Genomic DNA, 17,434 nt, shown 5'->3' with positions numbered 1-17,434 from the left:
TAGGGGTCGTGGGCTGAGTGATGGGGAGTTCTGTGGGATGAGTGAAGTGGGAGTTGGGGGTTGAGTGATGGGGGACCGAGAGGTCAGTGGACGAGGTTCTAGGGGCTCACTGGTGAACAAAGTTATGGGGGCTAAGCAGGATTAAATGGGGCTTATTAAACTTTGACTTTTACACATTTTCCAGCACAGTGACCTGCCCCTAAGGGTTCATGCGCATCCCTCAGACCCCTCTTTAGACGCGCCCCGCTTCTCCCTCTGCCCTCTCCCCTTGCCCAAGCTCCGAGGTGGGGGCCTGGTGTGAATGCTCCGGCCGAAGTGAACCTGCACCCCCGCACCCGAAGGCCTCTTTCCGGCTCCTGGGCAAGGCGGCCCCGGTGAGGTGAGCAGAAGGAAGGAGAGGCACCTGCGAGGTCTCACCTGACCCCGGGCCTCGCCCAGAGTTGGGGGCCTGGGAGGAGGGGTAGGTGCGGGGTCTGAGGGAGATGGGGGTAAAATGTAATTGGGATAATAGTTTTAGAGTGTAGTTTTTTTTGGCATTTAATAAATAACATTTGAATTATAGATTAATTCTGAAATAGAGAAAAAGAAAATCAAAAGGAACTAATTCTTCCCCCACACATTTAAATGTCCGTTTTTAGACATTTTTGGTGTGTATAGGGGTATGCCTTTTAAACATTTAACATATAACTTTAAAATGGATTCCCGCAGTTTTAAAACCTACTTTGTAATTCACCTTAAGATTTTTTTGTACACCTTTTAAAAACGTTTAGTTGAGATACATATACCACAAAGTGCATAGATACTGTACAGTTCCATATAACGCTTTTAACAGCTTTGTAGCATTTTATCTTTTATATTTTGTTATTATTAATCACTTATGGGTCATAGAGGATCGTTTAAGTTTGGCATTATTGAAATCAATGCTGAGACGTGGGTACGTGCAGAGAAATTATGATACATTATGATAAATTATTTCCTTAAGGAAAATACCTACAAATACACTTTATGGGTCAGTACACAATTTAATATACGTGTATATAAAACCTTTTGTGTTCAATGTTCACATGAAGAGTGAATAATACACAGATTGTTAAAATCACATGGTTGCCCAGACTCTTCCAGAGAGCAGTCTGATGGCCAGCTGATGTGAGGGGATTGCTAGGCAGCTAATTCTGGGCACTGAAAGTCTGATGGGGTCTCCTCATCTGCTGTACTCTTCTCCACTTGTTCCAGCTCGGCCGTCACACATCTCTGCTTTTTCCAAGAAGAGCAGGAAATGGCCAAACCCCAGGTGAGTATGTTGTCTGTTTCTTCATTCCTCTATTTTACTGTGGATGTGACGAAATATGTGGAAATCCCTGCCATAAAATAGGAAAGTATTTATAAATAAGGATTAGGATCAGGCAAAATAAGAGACAACAGATCAAGACCAAGTTAGAATGTAGAGGTGTGCAGGACTCAGGGTGTGACAGATATTGATGTTGGGCTGTCAGTTTCTCTTTGAGCCTTCTGGTAGCCAAAGGGAAACATAACCAGTATCTTGGCTCACCTTACTCATCAGGAGAGAGCACACAGCCTTCATGGGAAGTCAAGGTTGCCTGGAATTGTGTTTAAAGGTATTTCTTTGCTGGGTCTTCATGTGAATAGTGCAGTTGCCCTCAACCACAGCCTGGTGACAAATGCTTTCCTGCAGATATGTGCTATAGCTTTCCTCAGTGAGCTGGAGACATCATGTCAAAATGTAACTTGGGAATGAAATCTCTTAGGGAACCTGCTTGTCTTTCCAATGATTTTCCTGAAGCAATTTTCTTAGTCGGACTTTGAATTATCTTTTGTCCAAGAGACAAAAATTTTTCCGATACCTGCAGCCCACCATATTTTTTCTTTCACTTTAAACATTTTTATTTTTTAAATTAACATACAGTGAAATTGGTTTTTGTTAGATTGGTGTAACTAATCTATAGGATAGATAATAGTTTCATCACCCCAAAAAAACTCCTTCATGCTACTCTGTTAATAGTCATATCTTCCCCAACCTGTAACCTCAGGCAGCGGTAGGTCTGTTCTGTGTCACTGTAGTTTTGTCTTTTCAAGGATGTCATATAAGTGAGGTGTCATGTATTATGTAACCTTTTCTTTCTGAGATGATTGATTTACATGCAATTGAAAGAATAATACAGAGAAATCCTGTGTACTCTTTTCCTAGGTTCCCCCAATGATAACATCCTGCAAAAACCATAGTACAATATCAAAGTCAGGATGTTGACATTGATATGGTCAAGCCCCATCATCGCAAGGATCCCTCAAATTGTCCCTTATAGCCACAGCCACTGCCCTTCCTCCCCCATACCCATTCCTAAACTCTTGGCAGCTACAAATCTGTTTTCTGTTTTGGGAATTTTGTCATTTCAGGAATGTAATAGAAATGGATCGTATGGTATGTGACCTTTTGGGATTTTTTTGTTTGTTTGTTTCCACTCAGCACAATTCCCTGGAGATTCATCAAAGTTGTGTGTGTCAGTAGTTGTTTCTTTGTTATTGCTGAATAGTAGTCCATGGTATAAATGTACCACAGTGTATTTATCCATTCACCTGTTGAAAGACATTTGCGTTATTTCCAGTTTTTGGCAATTATGAGTAGAGCTACTTTAAACAATCATGCACAGGGTTTTGTGTGAACATAGGTTTTCATTTCTGTGGAGTAAATATTGGATTACTAGGTCATATGGTAAGTGTGTGTTTAACTTTTTAGGAATCTGCCAAATTATTTTCTAGAGTGGTTGAACCATTTTTCATTTCTCCCAGCAATGTATGAGTTCCAATTGTTCCATATTTTTGTCAGTACTTGGTATTGTCAGTATTTTTTATGTAGTCATTTATCTCATAATGATTTTAATTTGCATTTCCTTAATGGTTAAAGATGTTAAGCATCTTTATATAAGCTTATTTATTTTTGGTCTATCCTCTTGATGAATGAATGTCTGTTCAAAAGTTTCCGCCCATTTTTCAGTTGGATTTTCTTGCTGTTGAGTTTTAAGAGTTCTTTATATATCCTTTATACAGGTCCTTTGTCGGATACATGGTTTGTAAATGTTTTCTCCAAGTGTATTGCTTGTCCTTTTCCTCTCATAACATTGTTGTTTGCAGAGCAAGAATTTTTAATTTGGAAAATTTCCAATTTATGAATCATTTATTTATGGATCATGCCCTTGGTGTCATGTCTAAGAACTTTGCCTAACACTAGGTCATGAAGATTTTCTCCTATTGTATAATTTTATAGTTTTAGATTTTACATTTAGATAGATGATTCCTTTTGCATTAATTTTTTTTTTTTTTGAGATGGAGTCTCACTCTGTTGCCCAGGCTAGAGTGCAGTGGCGCCATCTTGGCTCACTGCAACCTCCACCTCCTGGGTTCAAGTGATTCTCGTGCCTCAGCCTCCCGAGTAGCTGGGACTACAGGCATGTGCCACTACACCTGGCTAATTTTTATATTCTTAGTAGAGACAGGGTTTCACCATGTTGGCCAGGCTGGTCTTGAACTCCTGACCTCAGGTGATCCGCCCACCTCGGCCTCCCAAAGTGGTGGGATTACAGGCGTGAGCCACTGCGCCCGGCTCTTTTGCATTAATTTTTGTATGAGGTATGAGGATTAGGTCAGGTTTCATCATTTTGCATGTGGATTTCCAATTGTTCTAACCCCAGTTGTTGAGAATTTTTTTTTGCTTTATTATTTTATTACTTAATGTTTTAAGTTTTTTTTGAGATGGAGTCTTGCTCTATCGCCTAGGCTGGAGTGCAGTGGTGCGATCTCAGCTCACTGCAACCTCCGGCTCCCAGGTTCAAGCAATTCCCCTGCCTTAGCCTCCTGAGTAGCTGGGACTACAGGCATGTGCCACCACGCCTGGCTAATTTTTGTATTTTTAGTAGAGATGGGGTTTCACCATGTTGGGCAGGCTGGTCTCGAACCGCTGACCTCAGATGATCTGCCTGCCTCAGCCCCCCAAAGTGCTGGGATTACAGGGGTGAGCCACTGTGCCCAGCCTTATTATTTTAAATTGACACATAATAATTATACATATTTATGGGGTATGCTGGGATGTTTTGGTAAATGTCTACAATGTGTAATGATCAAATCAAGATAATTAGCATATCCATCTCAAACATTTATTTCTTAGTATTGAGAACATTAAAAAATTTCTAGCTATTTGAAAATATGCACTAAATTGTTGTTAATTATGGTCACCCTACAGTGTTGTCGAATGCTAGAACTTATTCCTCCTATCCAGCTGTATTTCTGTATCTGTTAACCAACCTTTGGCTACCCACCCCCCAACCCTTCCCTGCCTCTAGTAACCACTGGTCTTCTATGAGAACAACTCTACTTGTATGAGAAGAATTTTTTAAGCTTCTGCATATGAGTGAGCACATGCAGTATTTATCTTTCTGTACCTGGCTTATTTTACTTAGAATAATGTCCCCCAGGTTCATCCATTGTTGCAAATGGCAGAATTTCCTTCTTTTTTTTTTTTTTTTTTTGAGATGGAGTCTTGCTTTGTCACCCAGGCTGCTTGGCTCATTGCAACTTCCGCCTCCCAGGTTCAAGTGATTCTCCTGCCCCAGCCTGCTGAGTAGTTGGGATTACAGGCACCTGCCACCACGCCTGGCTAATTTTTGTATTTTTAGTAGAGGCGGGGTTTCACCATGTTGGCCAGACTGGTCTTGAACTCCTGACCTCAGGTGATCTGCCTGCCTTGGCCTCCCTAAGTGCTGGGACTATAGGCATGAGCCACCGCTCCTGGCCTGAATTTCCTTCTTTTTAAAGGCTGAATGATATTCCATTGTGTATATATGCCACATTTTCTTTATCTGTTCATCCACTGATGGAAACTGAGGTTGATTCCATAACTTGACTGTTGCAAATAATGCTGCAATAAACATGGGATTGTAGATATCTCCTTGACATCCTAATTTCAGATCCTTTGGATGTATACCCAGGAGTGATATTACTGCATCATATGGTGATTCTTTTTTTTTTTTTTTTTTTTTTTGAGACGGAGTCTCGCTCTGTCACTTAGGAGTATAGTGGTGCGATCTCGGCTCACTGCAACCTCTGCCTCCTGGGTTCAAGCAATTCTTCTGCCTCAGCCTCCTGAGTAATTGGGATTACAGGCGCCCGCCACCACGCCCAGCTAATTTTTTTGTATTTTTAGTAGAGACAGAGTTTCGCCATGTTGGGCAGGCTGGTCCTGAACTCCTGACCTCAGGTGACCCACCCGCCTCAGCCTCCCAAAGTGCTGGGATCACAAGCGTGAGCCACCACACCCGGCCTCCTCTAAGCACGTCTTTAGCTGCATCCCACACATTTTCATATGTTGTATTTTCATTTTTGTTCAGTTTGAAGTATTTTCTAATTTTCTTTGAGACTTCCTCTTTGACCAATATATTATTTAGAAGAATGATGTTTAATTTTCAAGTACCTAGGGATTTTCCTGTTATCTATTACTATAAACAAATTCATTATGTTCTAAGAACATATTATCCTTTGCATGATTTCAGTTCTTTTACACTTGTTAAATTTGGTTTTCCGACTCATGATATGGCCTTTCTTGGTGAATGTTCCATGTGCATTTGAAAATAATGTATATAAAAAATTAGCCAGGTGTGGTGGCACGTGCCTGTAGTCCCAGCTACTTGGGAGGCTGAGGCAGGAGAATTGCTTGAACACAGGAGGCGGAGGTTGCAGTGAGCCAAGATCACGCCATTGATTGCACTCTAGCCTGGGCGACAGAGCAAGACTCTGTCTCAAAAAAAAAAAAAAAGAAAGAAAAGAAAAGAATGTATATTCTGTTGTTTTATAGTGGCGTGTTTTGTATATCTCAATTGCATACAGTTGGTTGATGGTGTCTAGTTCTATATTCTTGCTGATTTTCTGTCTACTGGTTCTATCAGTTACTGAGAAAAGGGTATTGAGTATACAGTTATTATTGCAGATTTGCCTGTTTCTCCTGTCAGTTGCATCAGTTTCCCTTCATATATTTTGAAGCTCTGTTGTTAGATGCATACACTTTTAGGAGTGTTATATCTTTTTGGTGAATTAATTAATTTTTTTTTTTTGAGATGGTGTCTTGCTCTGTCACCCAGGCTGGAGTGTAGTGGTGCAATCTTGGCTCACGGCAACCTCCCCCTCCCGGTTTCAAGTGATTCTCCTGCCTCAGCCTCCTAAGTAGCTGGGATTACATGCGCCCACTACCACGCCCAGCTAATTTTTGTATTTTAGTAGAGACGGGGTTTTGCCATGTTGGCCAGGCTGGTCTTGAACTCCTGGCCTCAAGTGATCTGCCCACCTCGGCCTCCCAAAGTGCTGGGATTACAAGTGTGAGCCACTGTGCCCGGCCAGTGAATTTTTTTATCCTTATGTCATTCATTATCCTGGATGAGTTTTGGCTCTGAAGTCTACTTTGGCTGTTATTAAATATGGTCACTCCAGTCTTCTTTGGTTAGTATTTCAATGGTGTACTTTTTTCCATTCTTACTTTTATCCTACCTGTATTGTTATATTTGAAGTATGTTGTGTTTTTTTTTTTTTAGCAGGATCTCCCTCTCTCACCCAGGCTGGAGTGCAGTGGCATGATCTCAGCTCACTGCAGCCTTGACCTCCCGGGTTTAAGTGATCCTCCCACCTCAACCTCCCAAGTAGCTGGGACCACAGGCACACACCACCATGACTGGCTAATTTTTTGTAGAGATGGGGTTTTGCCATGTCTCCCAGGCTGGTCTCGAACTCCTGAGCTCAGGTGATTCCCCTACCTCGACCTCCCACAGTGCTGGGATTACAGGCGTGAGCCACCGTGCCCGGCCAGTATATTCTTTTAGACAGCATGTAGCTGGGTATGTTAGTCTGCTCGGGCTGCCATAACAAAGTACCACAGATTGCGTGGGTTAAACAACAGAAATTAATTTTCTCACAGTTCCAGAAGCTGGGAAGTCCCAGATTAAGGTACTGACTGATTTGGTTTTAGCCTCGGTCACTCTTTCTGGCTTGCAGATGGCCACCTTCTTGCTGTGCCCTCCCATGGCCTTTCCTCTGCTCACACACACAGAGAGCAAGCTCTGATGTCCATTTCTCTTATATGTACACCAGTTCTGCTGGGTTAGGGCCCCACCCTTATGACCTCATTTAACCTTAATTGCCTTTATAAAGGCCCAGTCTCTAAATACAGTCACATTGCAGGTTGGGGCTTCAATGTATGAATTTGTGGAGTGGGAGTACAATTCAGTCCATAACAGTTGGGTAATATTTTTTTAATCCATTTTGAAAACTTCTTCCTTTTAATTGGAACATTCAGTCCATTGACATTTAACGTAATTATTGATACTCTTGGATTTGGGTATTTACCACTTTATTATTTGTTTTCTGGTTTTTCTCCCTTTTTATTCCTTTGTTTCTCATTTTCTGCCTTCTTTTGGGTTATTTGAACATTTTCTTAGATTACATTTTTATTTGTCTATTGTGTTTTTTACTATATCTATTTACAGAGTTACATAGTTTTTTTTTTTTTTGGCGGTTGCCCTGCAAATTACCATATATATTTAAGTTTACACAACATGCTTAGCATCAATATTTTACCTCTTTAAATGGAGTGTGTGAACCTTACCATCTTATAAGTCCCTTTTCCCTCTCCCCTTTATGTTTTTGTTGTCTTATGTATTAATATTACTTTCACATACATTGAAATTTCTACCAGAAAATGTTATTTCTCTTCCAACTGTCAAATGTATTTTAAAGAACTGAAGGATAATCTATTCTATTTACCCAGATTTTTACCACTTTGATGTTCTTCCTTCATTGTTCACAATCTTAAGTTTCCTTCTGATATCAATTGCCTGTTATGAAGAACTGCCTTTGGCAGTTGTTTCAGAGCAAGTCTGCTGGCAACATAGTCTTGGTTTTCCTTCCTTGAGAATGTCTTCTTTCACCTTCATTTCTGAAGGAGATTTTTACTGCATATAGATTTTTCAGTGGACTGTTGTTTTCTTTTGGAACTTTCACAATGCTGTTCCACTTCTTCTGCACGCCCTGGTTTCTCATGAGAAATCCACAGTCATTTAAATAGTTGTTCTCCTATAAATAATATGTTGTTTTTCACTTGTCCTTAGTTTTCAGCAGTTTGGTGATAATGTGTCTGAGTGTGGATTTCTTTGGGGTTATCCTGTTTTGGACTTGCTGAGCCTCTTGAACATATAGATTTTTGTCTTTTGCCAAATTTGGGGAAGTGTTCAGGAATTATTTCTTCCAGATATTTTTCTGTACTATCCTCTTTCTCCTCTCCTTCTGGAACTCTGATGGCATGAATTTTGGACCTTTTGGTATTGTCCCACAGGTCCCAGAATCTGTTCATGTTTCTGCAGTGTTTTTTCTATTTTTGGGATTAGGTAATTTTTATTGGTTTACCTTGAAGTTTACTTGCTCTTTTCTCTGATATCTCTGTTGTGTTGGGTCCATCAATTGGGGATTTATTTCAGTTATTATCTTTTTCAGTTTCAAAATTTTCATTTGGTTCTTTTTTTTTATTTTTGAGACAGCGTCTCGCTCGGTCGCCCAGGCTGGAGTACAGTGGTGCAATCTCAGCTCACCGCAACCTCTGCCTCCTGGGTTCAAGCGATTCTTCTGCCTCAGTCTCCCAAGTAGCTGGGACTACAGGCGCGTGCCACCACGCCTGGCTAATTTTTGTATTTTTAGTAGAAACGAGGTTTCACCATATTGGCCAGGCTGGTCTTAAACTCCTGACCTCATGATCCTCCCACCTCAGCCTCCCAAAGTGCTGGGATTGCAGGTGTGAGCCACCGCACCCGGCTGGTTGTTCTTTGTATCTTCTGTTTCTTTGGTGAAACTTTCTGTTTTTTTGTTGGTTCCCAGAGTGTTTGCCCTTACTTCTTGGGGTGTTTTTATAATAGCTACTTTAAATACTTTCTCAGATAATTCCAACGTCTGTGTAATCTCAGTGATGGTGTCTGTTGATTGTTTTCTGTCATGCAAGTTGAGATTTGATTGGTTCTTTGTGTACCATGTAATTTTGGATCGTGTCCTGGACATTTTGAAGATGGTGTTATAAGTTGGGGTTATGTTTAAATCCTGAGGAGAAAGTTGATGTTTTTGTTTGTGATAGGCAGTCAGCCTGGTTGAGTTCAGGCTGCAAGTTCTAATCAACCTTCTGTGGTTTGTGGTTTCAATGTCAGTTCAGTTTTCAAACCTGTGCAGTGCCATTCAGACCTGTCCTGTCTGTGTGCGGCCCTGTGGCCATTCTGGGATCTAGGCAGGCAGCGGTTTGTCCCTTAGTTCAGTTCTCAAAGTGTTCGCTTTTCTGTTTAGGATTGGATCCATCCATGCACAGCTTGAGGATGAGCCTGGGAGTGGATAAATGATTTTATGGGTGAACTCCTCCTCTCCATGATTTCCTGTGTACTTTTTGGTTCTCTGTGGCCCTCCTTGTCTGTCCTCCTGACAGAAAACTGAGACTCCACTTATTGTGCTATGCTGCACACTTCCCCCAACTGTGCCCGGTTCTTTTTACCACTCTTGAAGCCAGATCCAGAGGGCTGCTTCTTGAGCTCTCTCTCTCTGCGTCTCAGTGCTCTCTTCTTGGTTTGATAATGCCTTGATCCTGGGCCAGGAGATACCAGATAATAAGTGGCAAACTCACAGTCCATTTAGTGGTACTTTAAATTATGATGTTTTCCCATAATCTACCTGCTCCTTTTTTTTTTTAACTTTTCAGAGTCATCAAACTGCTAGTTCATGCATTCTGTCCAAGTTTTGTTTTGTTTTGTTTGAGATGGAGTCTCGCTGTGTCGCCCAGGCTGGAGTGCAGTGGTGTAGTCTTGGCTCACTGCAACCTCCGCCTCCCAGGTTCAAGCGATTCTCCTACCTCAGCCTCCCAAGTAGCTAGGATTACAGGTGCCCACCACCACACCTGGCTAATTTTTGTATTTTTAGTAGAGACGAGGTTTCACCATGTTGGGCAGGCTGGTCTCCAACTCCTGACCTCAGGTGATCTGCCTGCCTCAGCCACCCAAAGTGCTGGGAATACAGGTGTGAGCCACCGTGCCTGGCCTTTGTCCAAGTTCTATACTTGTATTCAGTGGGAAAGACAGGGTAGAATGTGCTTCCTCCACCTTGCTTGTGCCATCCTGCACTGCCCATGGGACCAAGATCTCGGGTACATACTTGTGTGCTCCAGCTGCCTAGCACCAGCCAGAAGGCACTGTACCAAACCTGTCTGCCATCTCAGCTGCTTTTTACCACCATCACTGTGGGCCTTTGACAAACCATAGTTGCCATACTGCTGAACTGCCAGGCAGACTCTGCAAGCAGTTGGAAGGTTGGCTGTGCACTCACATATCTTTTTATTGTGGTTTCATTGTGGGATTTTTTTCTCTTCTGCTGGTCTTTTTTTTTTTTTTTTTTTTTTGAGATGGAGTCTTGCTCTGTTGCCAGGCTGGAGTGCAGTGGCACGATCTTGGCTCACTGCAACCTCCGCCTCCCGGGTTCAAGTGATTCTACTGCCTCAGCCTCCCGAGTAGCTGGGACTACAGGTGCACACCACCACACCCAGCTAATTTTTTTGTACTTTTAGTAGAGATGGGGTTTCACCATGTTGGCCAGGATGGTCTCGATCTCTTGACCTTGTGATCTGCCCGCCTCAGCCTCCCAAAGTGCTGGGATTACAGGCGTGAGCCACTGCGCCCGGCCTCTTCTGCTGGTCTTATAAAAGAAATGGAACTCTTTCTCATTGCAGATGGAACAGTTGCACACAAACTACTCAGGAATCTAAAAAAAATGTGAATATAAAAAGGCACAATTGGCCAGGCACAGTGGCTCACGCCTGTAATCCCAGCACTTTGGGAGGCTGAGGCAGGTGGATCACCTGAGGTCAGGAGTTCAAGACCAGCCTGGCCAACATGGCGAAACCCTGTCTCTACTAAGAATACAAAAATTAGCTAGGTGTGGTGGCAGGTGCCTGTAATCTCAGCTACTCAGGAGGCTGAGGTAGGAGAATCGCTTGAACCCGGGAGGCGGAGGTTGCAGTGCGCAGAGATCGCACCACCACATTCCAGCCTGGGCAACAGAGCGAGACTCCATCTTACACACACAAAAAAGTATGATTGGTTAAATCACCCTCTGGAGAGAAGGGGACTCATCTTCACAGTTTGCTAAATGTCCCTAGGGAAGTTTGTCTCTCATTCTTTCTCTTTCCACCCCTTCCTCTGATTCCCTTTCTCCTCCCTATGTATTTATATCGAATTGGTCATTTTTCTGCTCTGTTGTTCCCGGTTCTTTCTTGGTGCTTTGAGATTCATTCTTTTATCACTTCCCTTGTGTTAGAAGAACTTCCTTTAGGCATTTTCTTAAGAGTAGGTCTGCCAGAGACAAATTCTTTCAGTTTTCCTTCACCTGAAATGTCTTAATTTCCCCTTCATTCCTGAAGGATAACTTTGCCAGATATAGAATTGGTGGTAGACTTGAAAAATATTATGCCACTTTTTTCTAGCCTCCATGGTTTTTGTTGAGAAATCTGCTATCATTCAAATTGTTTTTTTGTTGTTGTTGTTTATTTTTTGTTTTGATTTTTTACCTATAGGTAATGCATTGTTTTTCTCTGGTTGCTTTCAAAATTTTTTCTGTTTCTGTAGTTTTCAGAAGCTTAATTTTGCCATGTCTTGGCATGAATTGGGGATTTGGTCAGCTTCTTGAATCTGTAGGTTTATGTCTTTTGCCAAATTTGGGAAGTTTTCAGGTATTATTTCTTCAAATACTCTTGTTACCACCTTCTGTTTCTCCTCATCTCCTTCTGGAATGGCAATGATATGAATTTGGATCTTCTGTTATAGTCCCATGTATCCCTGAGATTCTGTTCATTTTTTTTTTCAGTTTTCTTTTTCTTGTTTTTCAGATTGAGTAAATTCTATTGATCTTTTCTCAGGTTCACTAATTCTGTCCTTTGTCATCACCACTAAACTATTGATCTCATTCAGTGAGTTTTTATTTGCTTGTTGTATTTTTTGGTTCTATAATCTCCATTTTGTTCTCTGTTTTATAACTTCTGTTTCTTTGCTGAGATTTTGTTTTTATCTCAGAAGAACTTGTAATCATGGGAGCATTTTTGTGTTGGCTGCTTTAAATCTTTGTAAATTGTTACTGGGCTGAATTGTGTCCTCCTCAAATTCCTACATAGGTACCAGAATTAGTGCAGAACCTCCAAGTTAAGGGCTCATTCCCACAAGACTACCTCCACTTCAGATGCCAGCCACGAGTGGGGTGCCCAGGCTACCTGCGTTTCTGCCTGGTTGACTACAAATTCAGAGATTCTCATGTACCCTTCAGGTTCAGTAATTTGTTAGAACAACTCACAGAACTCAGGAAAGCACTTATGATTATTAGTTTATTATGGTGGATACAACTCAGGAACAATCAAATGGAAGAGTTCTACAGAGCAAGGCATGGGAGGGTACAGGGTTTCCTTCCGTGCCCTCTCTGGGTGTGCCACCCTCCCAACACAGTGTGTTCACTGAACCAGAAGCTCCCTAACCCTGCCATTGAGAGGTTTCTATGGCAGTTCCATAACATGGGCATGATTGATTAAATCATTGGGCATTGGTGATTAACTCAGTCTGTAGCCCCTGTTCCTCCCTAGAGGTCTGGGGGTGGGCCTGAAAGTTCTAACCTTCTAATAATGTGCTTGGCTTTAAATTCTAACCCCATCCTGGTGGGGCTCCAGGGAATGTGGTTGTGGGTGTTTACAAATGTGCCTTTCAGAGAATTATTCTTTATTCTGGTGAGCAGCTTAGTGCCTGTGTCTGACCCATGACCAGGTGTCCCTCTCCCAGGAAACCTGTTTATTCTGGCAGACACCCTTGTGGCTCTTGTCTGATCTGGGTCAAGCTTATTCCTACCAAGATAGCCACTCTCTAGGAGAGCCCTGACTGGGAGAGAAGTTAGGTTTGGGTGTGTGGGGCAGGTGAGACACAGAGGAGGCAACTCAACAGAAAACGGAAAGTCACGGAGGTAGCACATTCCTCACAGGTCCAGACGGAAGAGGGCAGCATACCTCACAGGGCCAACGGGACACAGAGAGCTGACCATGACACATGTGCTCAGCCAGCGAGTGGGGACAGAGAGGGGCACGGGGGGACAGACCTGTGGGGTGAAGCCTTTTCATGGAGAGTTTTAACTGATGGGTTTAGAGCAAGCAGGTGCAAGTTCCATGGAGTCACGCTGTGACTGGAAGGTGGTCAGTGCCGCATATCTGTGCAGTCCATGTGGGGTGTGGGGATCAGAGGGGCGAGTCAAGTGGGTTGTGTCTAGCTGTCCCCTAGGGAGGTGGTCACCAGTAGGTGGTTGTATAAGGCTGATATCTGAGTCGACCACATTTAGGAACAGGGAGGAGATGGAGGACTGGAGACTGTGTCAAGGGTGACTGAGTCCTGCTTCTTGTACGAGAAAGTCCAACTTATATCCAAAGTGGATGCTAAAGCAACATAAAATTCCAGGAATTCACTACACAGGGGACAAACAGTGCTTCCTTGGCTGGGTGCCTGTTGTGTCCAGATTTTCCCCTGCTGCATCTGCATGGTGTCTGTTCTTTGGGTGAGAGAGCCAATTCTTTGGCCAGCAGGGATGAAGAGCATTTCCTGGCTGGGTGCTTGTTGTGTAGGGATCCTCCTGCCGTCCTACCTGACTGCCAGGTGTCTTGAAGTGGAGAGGGAGTGTCTAGATAGGGGAAGGAAGTCTCAGGCTCAGTGGAGAAGAAGAAGCACTTCCAGTGGCTGCTTATTGTCAGCAAGGCTCCAGATTAATCTCCTTTGCTGGTGTCACAGGCTTGTCTGGTGTTGTTGGAAGGACTCCTGCTGATTTGGGGGAAGACAGAGACTACCTAGGCTGTGTTCTGTTGCTAGGTTGGGGGTTTAGAGACACAGGCCTGGGTTGCCTTCCGTTGTTGGGGTGGGGGGATCATAAGATGTCCTGCCACTGTTTAAGTCCTTGGGTCCCTAACCTGTGTGCTTTCCACTTTCCTCCTTTCAGAGTCCTCTTTTGGTTGTCTCTTGCATCACTTTCAGGGTTTATAGTTGTACTTAGTGGGGAAGAGCAGGGAAAGAGGAGTCTCTGCCATCATGTCAGGACTAGAAGTCTACCGTTTCTATCTAATATCCATTTATATGGAACAAGGAAGGCTTGTAAGTATAGTTTGCCACCTCGTGGTTTTCACTCAGTGTGGTAATTTAACAAATAACTCATCAAATGAGTAACCAAAGTGTGGTCACCTTTTCCTTCTTAACAGTTGCAGAAGATTATTGTATTAGTCATTTCAGGCTGCCATTACAAAATACCAGAGATTGGGTGGTTTAAACAACAGAAATCTGTGTTCTCACAGCTGTGGAGGCTGGAAGTCCAGGATCAAGGCACCAGCAGGGTTGGCTTCTGGTGAGGCTGCTCTTCCTGGCTTGCTGAGGGCTGTCTTCTCGCTGTGGCCTCACATGGCCTTCCTTCTTTGGGTGCAGAGAGAGAGAGAGAGGGAGCTCTGGTGTCTTTTTCTCTTCTTATAAGGACACCAGTCCTCTTGGATGAGGAACCTACCCTTATGGCCTTATTTAACCTTAATTACCTCCTTAAAGACTCTCCCTCTACATATAGTCACATTGGGGGTTAGGATTTCAACATATGAATTTTGGGGGGACATAATTCAACCCATAACAATTATAATTCAAGCATAAACCATCATTTTTCTTTTATTTGTTCCCTTATTGATAGAATTTTGGGGTGCTTCCACTTTTGTTTTATCACAGAGAGTTAGGAAGGGAATGAATGTGCATGTCTGTATTCTTGTGGAGACATTTCTGTAGGACAGATTCCTGTAACTGGAATTTCTGAAATGAAGAAATTGTTTTAATTTTTAAGAGGACTTGCCAAATTCTCTTCTAAAAGGGCTTAACAAGGTCATGCTGTCACCAACAGTGCAACAGAATGCTTGTTTCTGAATATTGTCCCCACAAGCATATATTATCAGTGTTTTTATACCTTGCCAATCATATAATTGATGGATGATTGCTCATTTTCATTTATTTATTAATGAGGTTGACCAAATTTACACATGTGCTAGCCACTTCCTGTAGAGAAGCTGCGAGAATAGTTCAATGAATGATTATATAGCTTTCATCTAGATTCACCAATTTTTGACCTTTTCCCACATTTATTTTTACTTTATTTCTGTATGTATATGTGTATGTGTGTGTCTGCATACACACATATGTATGCATTTATTTTGGGGGTGACAGTTTGAGAGTTAATGGCAGACACAATAGCATAATGACAGCTTACTCCTGCTACCCACTTCAGATAGTCTTTATGTTAGTCATCACTGTGCAGACCCTAATGGGGCTGTATGTTGAGCCCTGTGTAGCCCAGTACCTGTCCATTAATTTTTTAGTGAGAAGCCCATCAGTCTCTTAGAGACCCCGTTATTGAGTAACCAGATCCAGATTTTTGGAGGAAGGCTCTTGCCCATATTATTTAGGGGAGGGTGCCTGATTTGTATTTTTATTGATATTGTAGATATCAACAGAAATATATTTGTAGATGTTGGTAATTAATTTTTATTATTTTGTCAGTAGCTGTTTTTTTTAATGCCTGAGAATTTGTCAGCTATGATTTGGATTTTGTTGTGGACTAGTTGACCTGACCTCCTGATGAAGGCTACTCTGGCTCAATAATCAGCAGGAGTGGCATGAACAAACCTAGAAATTTGAATTAATGATCATCATTCTCCAGTGAAGGTGCCTGGCCTAGGAATACAGATATTTGTAAGAGTGGGGCTGGCCAGTCTCTTTAGAGATTATAACGTCTTGGCTATATATTCCAAGTCTGATGTGGGGGCAGATTTCTCCTACAAAGCCTGACAGCTGAAGTCTTTGTAATTGTCATTGGTCAGGCCTTAATAATTAAAAATCACACACAGAGTTTTAGCCAGGAGCTGGCCTCCTCAATTTCTTAAGAGCAAGGACATTCTCCTATATCATTAAATTACACTGAACACACTCAGAAAGTTAACATTGATATAATACTATTATGCAGTGTATATTCTTTATATTTTAATCTGGAAGACTTCCTCAGCATTTCTTTGTTTTTCATGTCTGTGACATTTTTAAAGCACATAGGCCATCTGTATTGTAGAACGTCCCTCACTTTAGATTTGTCTGATGTTTCCTCATGGTTTGATTGAGGTCATGCATTTCTGGTAGGAAAAAAATGTAAGTGATGTATCCTTGTTGTATCACATCAGGGGCATATGATGTCAATTTGTCTTTTTTTTTTTTTTTTTTTTGAGATGAAGTCTCACTCTGTTGCCTAGGCTGGAGTGCAGTGGCGCCATCTCAGCTCACTGCAACCTCCACCTCCTGCATTCAGGAGATTCTTGTGCCTTAGCCTCCCAAGTAACTGGGATTACAGGTGTGAGCCACTGCGCCTGGCTAATTTTTGTATTTTAGTAGAGATGGGGTTTCACTATGTTGGCCAGGCTGGTCTTGAACTCCTGGCCTCAAGTGATCTGCCCATCTTGGTTTCCCAAAGTGCTGAGATTACAGGTGTGAGCCACCACACCCAGCCCAATTTGTCTCATTTTTTATGATATTAACTTTGATCACTTGTTTCTCTCACTAGCCATGTTTCTGTGCTGTAACATTACTATTTTTCCTTTGTAATTAATAACTAATTTGTGGATGATACTTTGAGGTTACATAATTGTCCCATTCTTCATCAGACTTTTCACTGATTAGTATTATTATCCATTGATTAATCTTGCCTGAATCAGTTATTGTGATGGGTGCCAAATGACAATTTTCTAACTCTTATTATTTCTTCTGTATTTATTGTCATTTTACTATGAGGCAGACCTTCTTTATCTCCTTTATTTATTTATAATCTGGTATAGAAAATTTTTATTTTTATGGGTTTTTATTTTAGTCAGTGAATATTACTGTGATTATTTATTTCGATGCTCAGTTGTCCCTGAGTTGGCCAGTGAGAGTCCCTTTAAGCTGGCTTTTGTGTCATTTTGAGACATCCCTATAATTTTCTGAACATTTTCTTTAGAAAAAAAAAGTTATAAAGAAAAGTGGTTTATTTGGCTCACAGTCCTGCAAGCTGTACAAGAAGCATGACACCAGCATCTGCATCTGGTGAGGCCTCAGGAAGCTTCTACTCATGGCAGAAGGCAAAGAGGGAACAGGTATGTCACATGGCAAGAGTGGGAGCAAGAGTGGGGGAGGGAGGCACCAGACTCTTTAACAACCGGATCTCGTCTGAACAAATAGAGTGAAAAGCCACTCATCACCAAAGGAATGGCACCAAGCCATTCATGAGGGATCCATCCCCATTACCC

At 42.2% G+C, this 17,434-nt stretch overlaps 1 protein-coding gene across 4 annotated transcripts in view; it reads left to right on the top strand.

Annotated features, from left to right (window-relative positions):
* ZNF182 (zinc finger protein 182) overlaps positions 1–17,434 on the top strand; it is a 32,231-nt gene that overhangs the window by 1,298 nt on the left and 13,499 nt on the right. The window contains exons 1-3 of one of the 4 annotated variants that reach the window (XM_019018794.3): positions 7–379; positions 1,234–1,291; positions 17,188–17,281. In XM_019018794.3, coding sequence (XP_018874339.1) covers positions 17,210–17,281 — 72 coding nt within the window. In that variant the 5' untranslated portion in view covers positions 7–379; positions 1,234–1,291; positions 17,188–17,209. Of the gene's footprint in view, positions 1–6; positions 461–1,233; positions 1,292–17,145; positions 17,282–17,434 lie in introns of those variants that run through there. The other 3 variants (XM_055375683.2, XM_055375686.2, XM_019018795.3) reach the window with 3 other exon arrangements.

Source organism: Gorilla gorilla, chromosome X, assembly GCF_029281585.2.
Source record: "Gorilla gorilla gorilla isolate KB3781 chromosome X, NHGRI_mGorGor1-v2.1_pri, whole genome shotgun sequence".
NCBI lineage: Eukaryota > Metazoa > Chordata > Mammalia > Primates > Hominidae > Gorilla > Gorilla gorilla.
Note: the sequence above shows the minus strand (reverse complement) of the source record. Positions and strands in the feature narration are given on the sequence as shown.